The following is a 14,276-nucleotide window of genomic DNA, read 5'->3' as shown; positions in this document are numbered from 1 at the left end:
ACCGGTCTCGATCAATTGACAACCATGTCCATAATGTAATTTGTAATTGTAAAAGCAGTATCGACATAGTTTGTTCGACAAATGCAATGGTTTCCTTGGATACCAATGACCTCACTAGTGGTCATTTCAAACAAACTTTTATTTTTGTATTTAAGTTATTGATGCAAGACCAGTCTGGCTTCTATTTAAGCATGTTAACTTTCCAGGGAGAGAAAGGCTGCAGTTTCCCATTGGCTTTAGAATGCCAACGAATGAGTAGGCAGGTTTCTGAATTGTTCTGTGTGAGCCTGGACCTTATGAGATCAGGGGCGTCAATTGGGTATGGCAAGGTATGGCAGGTGCCATACCTTGGCTCCATGAAAAAAACACACAAAAAAAAACATGAATAGTAGCCTAATGCAGGTGTAAGACCATTGTTTGTGTATTGTGTTATAGGTATAATATTTTGGGGGTTTGACCCTGAAGTATCTCCCAGACCATCATATATGCTAAAATTGATATACATGGGCTTTTACATAGCATAGTCATTTCATTCAGAATAACAGCATCCGAAGTGATTGACCTGGAACTTAACCAGCAACTGTTTCTCTGAATTGAAGTGCTTTCTTCACTAAGACACATTCTTCCAAAACATCTCAGGATTAGATAGACAATGGACAAAGTTAAACACTCAATAGCGGTGATGTAATCTGATGTTCATGGCATAAGTTACTGTAGGCCACAGACGTATCTAATCATTAGATTTGAACACAGAGCTATTTTCCTTTAAAGTATAAACATCCTGGTAAAGATGTTTACAGTAGTTAAGATAAAACAGGTTCTCAGTGATTAGGTCTTGGGATCCCTTTGATCAAAGAGGAAGCCTCTTTAGATAGAAAACAGTCTGATTGAAGAGATTATGTGGTTCCTTAAAATTCTTGTTTGTTAACTGTTGTACATTTATGTAAATGTATGCATTTTTACACTCCTTTTAAAGCTCAGGACATACTGAACACAAATTAATAAAGAATATTCCATTTTAGGTTATAGTTTGGCCACACTCCTGAAGTTGATAAAATTAAAGACTTGGAGAATAATATCCATCGGATCTCGTTCCTTCTGTGCTGCGACATTTTATTGAGGTTTATCCCACGGTATCACCCAAAAAGAAACCACAACCCCCCCAACATTTTCCTTGTTATTTGTTTAACAAAAACAAAAAAAAGTACATGAGTCAATGACTCTTATCTTGAAGTACACAAACCGGAAGTGTAATGTTCAGTAAAGTGCTACTTGACGAGCGTGTGAAGTTTATTGAAGCCGAGTAGCCGACAGACTGGTCAGGTTGCATCAGTGGGTTGCAGTCGTTGGCAGGGCTGGCTAGACTAGCCTGCTGCGCTGCCACAGTGCCACTGATGAGGGAAACGGGCTAACGTGATTGAATAGTGAATACCCTACTTGATTAGCAAGTTTGGGAAACAGTGCGGCAGTACAGTTACAAAAGCTATGCTAAAAGTATAACACAAAAAGCCCTTGGGGGCTTGTTTCCATTGTGGACCTTTGTACTCAATAATTCATCATCAAGACATACATTAGGCTGCTACATATCAGCAACAACACTAAAAAGCAATATACTACATATATTTACAAAAAAATATATGTAGCATTCCACATTTTGGTGGTAGAATGACATTTTCCCCATGTTTTAGCCGGGGGGAACTAGGTCAGAGGAGCTCCCTCTGGTGTGGTGCCCATGGGCGTCTCGAGTCGAGACTCTCGACCATAGGGTGACGGGTCTCGACTCACTCTAGAGAAGTAGTTTGACATTTGGTACATGGGTGGACAGTGGACACCCCCTATAGTAGACACTGTATTTTAAAGACCAGACGCATTGCAACTCAAGTTGATTGGTTCATGCCTATAGAAATGGTAAAACCGCTTTTCTTTTAAGATAAAACCAAATAAAGGATGACTGATCAACCACTTAAACACCATATGGGTAACCGGAGTCCCTCAGGGGCAGGGCTCAATACTAGTATCTTTTCGGTTTAGTGGGGAAAGCTTTCGCTGAAAATAACCGATCGACAAGCTCACAATGCAACGCAGAGTTGCGTTGTGAGCTTGTCGAAAGCTTTCCCCACAATACCGATATGCTGGGGTTTAAGTGGTTAAATCCTCTAAAACTTTACGACTATCAAAAATATGAATGGCTCATTCAGACAAAGGAATGTAAAAACCTAATGGTTTTTGAACCAGAGCACATTGGCTTCTCTCAGTTTGCCCCCATGTGGAGATACATAATACTTGCATGAGCATAAAGGTAGCCACTGTACACAGTAGGCCTATGTATGATGTAAAGGAGGCGTTCAATAAATGATTTCCTATCTATCAGCTTCTATATAAATACTATCACACCAATAAACAGTCAGTTGCCAGATTGTGCATATTTCACTTCTTTATTAATTCCAAAACTTTTGGAAAAGGCTAGTTGCATTCACTAGCCTATAACATTGCTCAAGATTAAATGTGAATCAAATAATCCTCAAACAAAACTGTTTCTTTACAACACACGTTTGCTCGTCTTGTTTAGCAAGCAGTCCTTATGTCAGCAGTTCTAGCCTCACATTTGGAACAATTTAAATCTGGGGTGAAGTTTCAAATTAGTAAACCTTTTGCACTGAACACGATAAAGAGAAATAAAGCAGAAAAAAATGTGCATATTCAATTCATGGTTTAGTGAATAACCAGGCAGAAAATACTTTTGAGTTCTCCTGAAACAATAGATCTAAATGATTTATTCAACACTGTTTTCTTTCTTACACTGGTATGAGATTAAGTACTTCTGTCACATTACAAAATAGGCCATCCTTCTTAAAGCAATAATCCCCCAAATAAGCTATGCATTATCTTAAAGAGCTACAATTTGCTAACCACTGTTTATTCAATATCAACAATGAATAAATACTTTTCCCCCTTATGTCCAAAGACAACTTTTCCATGCTGACTATGTTTGAGCCTTGGGCAAGAGTACCTAAATTTAGAGGATATTCTGAGGATGTGACGTGCCTGCAGCTGGCTGACTGCTACTCAAATATACGTAAAGCACCCCATAACCTTTTCCATATTATTCTTATACATCCTATAGGCAACATTCTGGGTCAACTTTAAGCCCAGGCTACATTGTAAGACCTGGAAACCAACTGAAACCAGTTATATCCAGATAATATAAATGGTCTAACCTGGCAGTATGTAACCACATTCGTAATTGTCTTGTTTTCTTTCTAGATATGGTCCGTAAGGTTGTCTGTGGTACAACAGGGGACACTTTAAAAATCTTCATTCTGGTTGTGAATGTGAAATAAAAAATGATCTGATTGCATGACATCCCAACATCTGAACGGTAGGTTAGGTTGAACAGTGAACGAGGCAGTATGAACTTTGGCTATGCACAAAACCCTATTCCAATAGCTTATCATTCCAATACAATGGTCTGCGTGGGACAATACAGGCGGTGGGAGAAGAGAAAATCAACATATTATGGGGGATGAATGAGGATGATGATCATGAACTTCAGTGCCGTTTACTTTGTGTGGACCATGGATGTGCTGAACAGAAGCTTTGTCTTTTTCTTCTTTTTCTTCCCTCCTTTCTCTTCTGAAGAGGGACAGCAAGGATAAGTACAGGCCCAGCTCAAATACACACCCACAATACAAAAATGACACCGATATAACTGAAATCAAATTCAATCCAACAGATAAACCCATGCATTAAAAAACTCACCAGGGTCAACCACAGGTTCTGGAGGAGCAGTTGGGCCATTGTCCAGATGCAGAAGTGCTGCCTCAAATGCCTGGCTGAAAGAGTTCTGGAAGCTGGGTACTGGGACACGGTCTGACCCATCACTCTCCCCATCGCTGTCCGCCACCGGAGGAACCAGTAGCTTGTCTGCAGGACAGTGAAACCAACAAGTGAATGGGATAGGCTCAAATCTGGTTAGTTAGTCCGTCAGTACTATAATGTTTATAGACTTGCTCTACCTTGCTTTGAAGTGATCCTGGGCCCAGCATCTCCTCTGGCTTTGCCATCTCTTAGCATCTACAGAATAAAACAAGACAGAATCAAAATTGAGTCATACCACACATACAAAGTGTCAATAACATACAGTATTGAATCTATTGCCCAGAACCAGAACACTGACAATATAGCAAAAGCGTAGGGCTGCAACAGTTAATCGACGTAATTATGCAAAATAATAATAATATATTTTAATAAAATCATCAATTTAGAATATTTGCTGCTGGTTAAAGTTACAGGAGTACATAGTGTGCAATATGAAATGTAACCTTTCAGCTTTTCAGAAAATAATCGATAGTTGCAGCTGTAAAGAATTTATTAATTTTACAAAAAAAACCATACCTGTGCAAAGGACATGCAGTTAGAGTCGTCCTCCACACTGCCCACAATAGGTGAAGGGCTTTGTCCATTTAGACAAGGGAACATCCCTTCTGAAACAGCAGAGAAGTCATAACAATTTACACGGTGAAGTGCTAAAAACTAAAAGAACAAAATTAACTCTAGTGCTGAGCAAATTAAGTATGAATAGCTTTTGGAAGAGCAGCTCTCACCAGACACAGGGCTGCTGCTAAGTGGTGATGGAGGTGCCAACTGAAAATCAGGGTAGACAGGGATTGTGCTGCTGTGAGGAGGTGACCCGAACGCTGGGAACTGCTGAAGATTCTCCAGGCCGATATGGACCTCTGGATCTGAGGGGGAAAAGGAAAACCTCACTTATTTGTGACCGATTTGTGGACATCTTCCTGTAGTTTCTGTTTACAGCAATACATTTTATGACATACTTACATTTCCCCTGTTTCTTGTTCTCCTCTATCTCAATACGCTTCTCCCTGCGCTTCTCATCCCTCGCTTTCTTCTGCCTGAGGCGCTTTCTTTTCTCCAGATCATCTAAAAGAGGTGACATTTTTAGATAACAGAAAAAACAGCAAGACAACATCTTCAAATTCAGAATTCTCACAAATCAAACACACTAGATACCAGTCTCTCTCGCTCTCTCACACACACACACACACACACACACACACAGTATTTAATTATTAGGGCATGCCTACTAGCTGAGATTTGGCGTGGTGCGCAATGAAACTCACAAGAAGTCACAAGCATTTTGCATACCATGTCAAAATGTGTACAGGTCTGCTACACAAAATGCACACAGGTTGGCATGTCTGGTAGTGTTAAGTTTTGGAAGTATTAAGGTCCTTGCACACTGGTGCGTCTTTTCGTTGCGTTTTATTTTTTTTCATTGTTTTTTCAATTTTTTTCATTGTTGTAAAAAAAACGCAACGAAAAGACGCACCAGTGTGCAAGGACCTTAAGTGGGCCTGCTGCCAGTGACGCCTGTTTTTGGAATTAAATAAATATCTTTAGAAAATTTAAGGATGCTGACCTGCAAATGTGTCCAGGGTTTCTTTGGACACGATGGGTGGCTGCAGTTCTAGCTCACAAATGCTGTACTCACAAGTGAGTGGCAGGTGAGCCAGATAGCGGTGCCTACGGCGGACGTCCTGTAGGGCATCATTAAAGGCAAATCAGTCAGAGAAATTAAAGCTAAATTAGTAGTTTGGGTTGTGTAGTTACCTTGTCATGATATAATGGAGTTATATTATGACAAGGTAAATACACAACTAATACTAGCAAGATATCTTCAATAGTTGCGCAGATGATTCAAAATAGCATCCCCATTGACTTTGCATGGTGAAACAGGTCACTCTTTTAGCACACAAATTAATGCAAACAAAGTAGATTCTTGGTTTTATTTTATTTGTTCCCAAATTTGATCCCCAAGTTGATTCTACTATTTGATCAAGTCTGGATCTTCTAATTCAAATTTCAACAGGAAGTTGACAAAAAAAACTCAGGTTTTGTAATGTTATATACATTGTGAGAATCATATGTGCGCCAAGAGTGACTTTGAGATCTGTTTCACCTTGCAAAATAAGTCGAGGGGGAAAATATTTTGAATTATCAATTAATTATTATTTTTTGTTAGTTTTCAACTATTGAAGATACCTCACCAATATTTGAAGTTACATCATGGCAAGGTAACTACATAATCCAAACCTCTACCAAAGTGTATTTTTGCTTTAAAATAGCATATTTCCAAACACTGATATGATTGAGTAGCATTTTTCTAAAAGTTATGAAGTGCTGTAAAGTGGAAAAACAACACTGTCAGCTATAATAAACGTATATGAAAATTATAAGCATCCTCTTCTTCATGGTCTTACCTCAGAGATCGTATGACCCACTATCTCCACCAATGTGGCAGTGATGGTGTCTGGACAGTCCTCCAAGGTGCCATATTCACGCAACAGGCATCGTAAATTCACAGGGTGCAAGAACATTTCTTGGCAGTCCTCAGCTGAAATAACAAAGTAGAGATTTTAATTGACTAAACCATTTTGATGAACAAATATGCAGAAATTCCATTGGCTGCCATGTTATAATTTCAACTATTGCCAACTGAGGAGCTGATTTTAATGTACCAGGTCTTATGTTGGCTGCTGCATAAAACTTGTGCAATCAAGTGTTTGTAAACGATTCCCTCAAAAGTAGCAAGCTCTAGTGCTCAGGTGGTGCAGTGGTTAAGTGCCTGCCCACCACCGAGGAGCTTGTGGGTTCGAATCCACCATAGTGCATCCGGCTTTGTCGAGCGTCTATACGAACACAATTGGGCCAATTGAAGCCGGGCAGATATTGTCACCGCAGGTACTCTTGGGGTAGCCTGGTAAACCCTCCCTCCGGAAATCTCATTTCTATTTGATTCCTGGAGTGAGTCTGGCATGAACCGCCTCTCTGCAATATTGGCTGTGTATGCCAAACGGCCGCGCCTATCAGCGTCGTCGCTCATTGTTCTGTGATTGACAGCTTACGTTGGCCAATCAGGTGGCGAGTTCGAGTGAGCCCAAAACACGAACGGCAGCCATCTTTTTCTTGTGCGGCCAATTCTCCGCTATTTTTTTACTTCAAAAAGCTCTCTAACTTCTATTTTGAGGCACGGAATTTACTTATAAGATATCGTTTGGATAGAATTTAGTTGTTTAACTTCATATATGTGGTCAATTAATCATGACAAAGCCTATTTAAAAAATAATAATTAGAGAACCGGTAGGGGCGGGCAGTGACACCATTCTATCCGAATAAGGCAACCCATTTTGGGTATGGCTGTCTCAAAAGTCCCGTCGCGTCACATTAAGACTGGTGAACTGCTGATTGGCTGAAGGGGAAAAATTATCATTGGCTGAAGGGGTTGTCAGTCAACGGTATTACTCCCGCCCAACTCCAGCACAGCCAATATTGCAGAAAGGCGGATCAGGCCAGACTCACTCCTGAAATCAAATGGAAATGAGATTTCCGGAGGGAGGGTTTACCAGGCTACTCTTGGGGTGGCACCTGTCAGCAGGGAGTGTTGGGGGGGAGGAGTAGGACAAAAGCTCTACGTCCTCTCAGTGGGGGCTCCTCACTGGCAGGTGAGTCAGTAGGATACAACAGCAATGTCAACACACAAATGTGTGTGGGGAGGAATCAAATTAAATACTAAAAGTGTGTAAAAAGCACACAAAAAAAGTTGCAAGCTCTCTGAATATCCTGAATATAACATTGCCAAACACTTGAAAATGTGAAGAAAATAAACATTGCACTCCCAAGCATTGGAATTTCTTTCCGTTTTGAAATCTCCCAGGTGTTCATGAATGCAGGTAACCCTCACTACTTAGCAGAATGCTGACTCTACCACTCTACCTTGGTAGAAATAATAGTACGGTCCGTGCGCCACATTGGCTGGGGGCCGGCCTGCTTCTGCCTGACCAGAAGGGGTCTCCTTAATAGGCTGGGGCTCTGGAGCCTCGGGAGCCTCAGCAGGTTCTTCCAGCACACTCTCCAGGATTTCATTTGGGGAGTCTGGCTCCTCACAAGTGGCCTCCTCTGGGAACTCGGCCACCTCATCATCAAAGGCAGAGGCGTATTGCAATACAGGCTAGTGAAGAGAGAAAAACAGTAGTGATGATGACTATGAATACCAAAATGCAAGAAAAAATATATAAAAAAGGGGTGCCCGAATGAATAACCTCCAAAGAGCGCATAGTCATACTACATGAATAAGGCTACTACAGCCACCTACGGTACCTTTTCCTCTTCTTCTCACTGCATGATTTGATTTAAAAAAATACATATTTGTCAGGCTAAAGGGTAACAGTACACTTTTAAACTCAAATATGTCATTTAAAAAATAAACATTCAAGCCATATTTTTTTAGGGTGAAAAGCTCTGAATCACGGACGTTTTTTGCACATGTGTAACTCGGCAGGTTGTAAGAAGCGAGATGGCCCACTCCTAGCTGACATTAGCGCAGGAAAATAACTACGTTCAAGTGGAAAAATACCCACGACTCATTGCCGATTATTATCGATGACCAAATTGGTTGTTAACAAATTTTGTAATCCATTTTTTATCGATTAGTTGTTGCAGGCCAAAGGGAATACAACGTTACATGTGGTCCTTGCTTGGACTACAAAACGAGGACAATTTACAAGCTCTGCAAGATAAGGGACCATATACAGGTAATAAAGCTAATCTCATCCCACATCCCAGAACAGCTATAAAAATAGCACAGCTAAAAAAAATTGCTCAATTGTTCATGGCCGATGTTTCCTACTAGACTGACCTTGGTACTACTGCTGGTTATGGTCACCACTTCCTCCTCAGGGAAGGCAGGTTCTTCCAGAGTGAGTGAGGACATAATATGGTCCACAACACTTTTCTTCTCACTCTTCTTCTGTTGCTTCAACACAACTTCCTCTCTCTCCTAAGATGCAAACAGAGTGATAACAATAAAGACCACCGTGGAACCTTTAATACAGAGTCAGATAATGGCCCTATAATTGATGTCTTATTACATTCTGTGTATCGTTAACTGGATTTATATATATCGTCACTGTAGGGTGAAAACTGTGTATGTCCAAAACTGTTACTTTTCAGGAAATGGGAAAAACATGAACCTGCATTCCAATGGATACAATGTAGTTATTATTTAGTCACAAGCTCTTATTAATACTTTTTCATTGGTTCAATATTTATAAAACCCACAGACAGACTTAACTACTTTTTAACTAACAGATGTACAAGCTCACAAAACGTCAAAATGTGACACATTGCAAGTAGCTATTTTCAATACTTTTTCATCTTGTACAATGATGTATTGCATTCATTCATGAAAGAAAAACATAAAAAGTAGAAATATGGAGATACAATGTTTCTTTCCGACAGTAACGATATATATGCTACTCCTAACTAGACACCACATCACAAAACCTGTCCTTTACAAAATATCAAGTGTGTTATGCAATAACAAACTACTTCCACTGTGGTACTTAATGGGGCAGCAAGTGGCACGAAAGTGCAATAACATTCAAATATACCATGGTAACAGAGAATACTCCATTCTGATTGGCTGGGGGGAGAGCAATATACAGGTAACTGCACCACCTTAGACAGCAGCCTCATCAATATTCTAAATGAATACACATATTTACCATTGTACTGTATTAACGGTTATTTAAGCCAACATTAGCTTAAAAACATGGATTTAACTTTCAACACTTTTGTGTATAAAAGACATGACTGTCAGCTGACTGACTCAGCTGGTACAAATTTCTACGTTGTTACCATGGCTTCTCTCACTTTCTGGGGTAGCAAGGTAACATTTATTCCCAGGCTGATGAAGATAGCCCAAACCTAATGTTTCTATTTAAATAGCGTATTGTCCCAAACACTATTTACAGTAATTGCTGATTTAATTGCATGGTATATGGGAGGATAATTATGAGGGGCCGTGGCTTAGTGGGTAGAGAGGCCGTTCGGTAATCAGAGGGTCACTGGTTCGCCACCCCAGTCCACCTTTGTGTCGACGGGTCCCTGAGCAAAACATTCAACAGCTGCCCCCTGATGACCATTTGAGCAGCTATCAGCTGGGTGAAACTGAATTTTCTCTTGCCTGGTTAATAAAGGTCTGCCTTTATAATCAACTCTGAGCGATGTGGTTATGCAAAAGTGGAGGGTGTATAATTTTTCGATAACCACAAGGCTCGTCATTGATTATGCTTACTTATTTTATCAGCACAGTCTTAATGACTTTTCTTCTGTTCCTTCATTGTGTACATAAACGAACTAACAAGGACCTCAAAATGAGCGCCATCATAACCATCAGGTCGGCTAGTGTGTGTGTTTGCTTTGCCATCATCATGCATGTAGTTTTAGAGGTCTGTACCTGCAAGTCGCATAGGGCACTCTGGATGAAACAGGATTCAGCATCTACTTCCTGGCTGAGCTGGGCCTGCAAGGTGGCTTTCTCTTCTGCCATCAGATTCAGCACCTGCCCTGGAGAGGCCAGCAGCAGCTTGGAGTACTGGCTGAGGCACATGTCTAGAAAGCACATGTTCATTAGTTGTTTGGCCTGTCTCTTATAGTTGCTGCAACTGCAAGACCACCACATTTTTAAATCCTTTAATTAAATATGGATACTTTGTTTTCTTACCTCCGAAGCGAACTGGTTCTTCCACTTTCACCCACTGAGCACTAGGCATGGCCACGAGAGCTCCCTTTTCTCTGCGCATCAGACGCATGGTGATGAGATCACCAACCGCATACTGCCTGGTCTCCATTGCAACCACACTGCAACAGAAGATAAATTATTACTAAGACAATTGCTCAACTGTCATAGAAAAGCCATTTGAAAGATTTTAACAGTTAAAAAATAACTGTGTGCTTCAAAGTTGCATCTGTAGCACTCCTTAGTATGTCACCTTGTTACCTTTTGAGGTCAGCTGAGTGCACGGCCTCGTAGCAGATGGGACACTTGGCCCAATTCTTGTCACTGAGTGACAGATAATGTAGCATGCATGGCCAGCAGAAGATGTGTCCACATCGTGTGATGTGGGCTGCCACCGGAGGGTACAGGCAGATGGGGCATGAGGGCACCTCATGGCTGTAGATGCGCTAAAAATGTAAAATAAATTATGTTAATATCATTCAATATGATTGAGTGTAGCGACATTGGTTTTGTTCTCAACTTCATCTATAACTACTTTTTAAAGCTAAAACAAATTCAAGAGGGAAATCTTGGTAAAGGAAATTAAAATAAAGTTGAAAACTACACAGAAGACACTCACCACTTGCTGCACCCAGTCCCAGTTAACCAGTGTATCTGGGTCAGTGAAGTGAGCTGTATAGTCCTGGTCATCAGTCACCACAAACTGGCAACTGAAATGAAACAAGTCCAGTTCATTTAAAAGCTGTTCTGTTGTATCGTTTCCAAAATGACTTGTGAATATTGTTTACTTAACCTTTACCAAGTGCTTTCATTGGGATCCATCAATGAAAATTTTAATTATGAACTTATGAAAGGCAAATGCCTCATTTATATTCTCTGTCACACGACTGTGTAAGCAACCAGATTGCTTGCCGATAGATATCTAGTATTGCAGGTTGCATTGGTGGCTTCACCAATTAATGTGATGAATGTAGCACAACTTCTATGTCCAGGGGTAGCATTTCATACCTCCTCTCACTCTTCACTGTCCTATCTGAATAATGCCTAATTTATACTCCATCCCATGACAGTGTCGTGACGTTAGCTAGAATATCAGTTCTTTAAGACAAGTGTGACAAGTACAAATTTAGTTCAAATCAGATGCTTGAGAAACCACTTACTTGGCCTGCAGAAAAAGCTCCTTGTTGAAGGGCTTGTGCGTGTGGCCCCACTTGTTCCGGCGGCCCCAGCCGGACTGGCCTCCATCTCCGATGCCACCATTGGCCCCACGGGGTTCAAAGGTGAAGTTGAGCAGGTGGTTCAAACTTATCTTTTTGGGTCCAGCAAATTGAGCCGGGCTAAACTCAGCCCGGCGTGTCTCTGCTACCTGCAAAGACAGACAGGGATAGCGATGTGTTAACAGCCAATTTGACTTAAAAGAATAAGAATAAGACAGCTGCTCTGGGTGGAAAACATGAAAATATGTTGTTGCTAGTGGGGTGTTCAGTGAAAGGTCTCACTTCTGTTCTCACTTTTAAATACAGCACCTTTATTAATCTGGCACTAATATTTCACTTTCAAATACAGCACCTTTATTAATCTGGCACTAATATTTCACATTTTGAAAAGTGGGTCGGGCGCCCGCTGGCCAAGCGTTCCAGGCGCATACCACATATAGGCTCTAATGCGGGTTTGAATACTGATCCAGATGATCTTTGCTGCATGTCACTCCCAGTCTCTGTCCCCGTTTCCTGCCACTATTCACTGTGTACCATCAATAAATGCAGAAAAGCCCCAAAATATCTTGTAAGTGGGTCACAAGAATTGTTCAATAGAACTTTGTGAGAATAAGTCAGGAATTCCATTCCAAACTGAAGAGTGCATGGTCCTTCAGTTTCTGCCATGAATTGGATTACAGATCTATTTATGAATGCTCACCTCCTCACGTCGTCCTCCGCCTGTAACCCCATATTGCCGTCCTCCACCTCTCTGGGTGGGTCTCTTGTCAAAATTCTTGTTTTTCTGTGAACTGGTGCGTTGAGGGCCTGTGAAACTGTCACTTTTAGGGAAGGAGGGTTCCCGCTTGCGACCGCAGCGCTTGGAGCCTCCATTACTCTTACCATCTGAAAAGATGAGATAAATATCACCTTGAATGTTAAGTCCCGGGCCAAATCAATTTGCAATACAAATATAATGCACAATGCAATTTTGGGGGAAAGAAATAGAAATAAATAGACTTAGAAGTTAGAACTCAAACCAAGGGGTGTGGCATATTTAAAAGCACACGTGCAGCCAGCTGATATAGGGGACCTATAAGCCATGGATCTAAGACGGTCATCTGTCATATAATTTATCTATGACAGTCATGTATCAGAGCTAGGAGGCCTATAAGCCTGATAGGCCTACACTTATTCAAGTTTATCGGCTCACAGTGAAAACACGTAGACTACAGTGAGAAATGTGACATTTCTAGATGTGAGAAATGTCATTTCTCACACCCCTCAGAGTAAATGTATCCTCTTGTAACTCGGAAACAGTTAAATTCATTAATTCAGTTAATTAATTCAGTTACTGTAGGTATAAACGCTTTGATAAGGGGTCAAACTTTGACAGCAACTTCATCAATATTGTGTAAACACCATGGTCTACCACTAGGCGTCATCCGTAATCCGTATCGTGTTTACGCCATGCTCTACCACTAGGCCCAAAGCGGCCTTCATCGTGCTTGAAAGGTGCATGTAACATGTCATGTTTACTATAATAGTTTTCACCTGTTTTGGATTTAGAATCGCCAGGTACCGGGCCAGTAGAACTCGAACGGGGTGGAACCTTGCTGCTGTTGGTATTGTTGGGATTTTTCTCCATATTTGTCTCCTTGCAGTGAGATATTTTGAGGCCAAGCTCCAGCGAGAGAGCCTCCGAGCTCTCTAGCATCAAACGGAGTAAAAACGGGAGGTGAAAGCGGACTGCTGTGAGTGTGGGTCAGGCGGCCGAGGCCCTGGTTCATTTCTGTCAAACACGGGAACCCCATTACGGCGACATCTTGACACCAAAACAAAACGAGAAAAAAGAGAGACACAATTTCGATTGGTCTCAATGTATGCAGGCTGAAGAAAGAGAGGACGAACGTCGCTCACTAAGGGGGGCCTAGACCCCAAAAATGTTCTCTTTTTCTAGATGTAGAAAAGACAAATTGCCTTGTCAAGGCGTCGCACGTTTTCCAAATGCTGGAAAACGCGTAAATTGTAAGATTCTATCCAAAAATATACGCTGGTTGTTTCGAACTTGTACTAATGGCGACGGGTCGCCAGACAAGAACTTGAAGGACCCGGATGGATCTTCTACCCACTCCGTGTTTGGCAGAAACGCCCACTTAGGTATTTATGGGAAATGTAGTTTTTAATGACAGAAAGAAATGTACCCTGCGTATGCCTGCCCTGCAGCTCTTTCTGCTGAAGTCACAGATGAGAAATGACGACCTATGACTCAAACATGTTTGTGATCAGTCACTTGTCTTTCACCGTGCTGGAACAGACTGTCTACATCATCTCTATAATGTACAACTAAACTTGTCATATAACACCTAACTCACTTCCACAAAGAATAAGTCATATCAAATAATGAATGAACACAAACTGCAAGTAGCCTACTACTCGTGTGTGTGTGTGTGTGTGTGTGTGTGAGGGGGGGGGGTTAC

At 41.2% G+C, this 14,276-nt stretch overlaps 1 protein-coding gene across 3 annotated transcripts; it reads right to left on the bottom strand.

Moving 5' to 3' along the window:
• Positions 1-2,416: 2,416 nt before the first annotated feature.
• rnf10 (ring finger protein 10) lies at positions 2,417-13,889 on the bottom strand. 3 transcript variants are annotated; one of them, XM_080434180.1, is made up of 17 exons: positions 13,351-13,889; positions 12,518-12,702; positions 11,761-11,966; positions 11,220-11,310; positions 10,862-11,046; positions 10,586-10,722; positions 10,319-10,473; positions 8,717-8,857; positions 7,795-8,029; positions 6,282-6,415; positions 5,441-5,558; positions 4,840-4,941; positions 4,605-4,742; positions 4,396-4,484; positions 4,017-4,074; positions 3,760-3,924; positions 2,417-3,633 (listed from the first exon to the last, which is right to left on the bottom strand). In XM_080434180.1, exons 1-17 carry the CDS (start codon positions 13,511-13,513, stop codon positions 3,560-3,562), a joined length of 2,376 nt encoding a protein of 791 aa, XP_080290306.1. In that variant the 5' UTR covers positions 13,514-13,889; the 3' UTR covers positions 2,417-3,559. The 3 variants fall into 3 exon arrangements, with proteins under 3 accessions (XP_080290306.1, XP_080290308.1, XP_080290307.1); XM_080434182.1 differs by having other exon boundaries at positions 2,417-3,630; XM_080434181.1 differs by having other exon boundaries at positions 4,396-4,481.
• Positions 13,890-14,276: the final 387 nt, after the last annotated feature.

The sequence above is a fragment of the Gymnoscopelus braueri genome, assembly GCF_963280865.1.
Source record: "Gymnoscopelus braueri genome assembly, chromosome: 7".
NCBI classification, from domain to species: Eukaryota; Metazoa; Chordata; class Actinopteri; order Myctophiformes; family Myctophidae; genus Gymnoscopelus; species Gymnoscopelus braueri.
Note: the sequence above shows the minus strand (reverse complement) of the source record. Positions and strands in the feature narration are given on the sequence as shown.

Excerpts from the sequence above, each read along its gene's own strand:
- rnf10 (XM_080434180.1), bottom strand. The coding sequence starts at position 13,513 with ATGCTAGAGAGCTCGGAGGCTCTCTCGCTGGAGCTTGGCCTCAAAATA. Across the intron at positions 11,967-12,517 it reads GCGGAGGACGACGTGAGGAG|GTAGCAGAGACACGCCGGGC; the intron begins GTGAGCATTCAT and ends CTGTCTTTGCAG. Across the intron at positions 10,474-10,585 it reads AGAACCAGTTCGCTTCGGAG|ACATGTGCCTCAGCCAGTAC; the intron begins GTAAGAAAACAA and ends TGTGCTTTCTAG.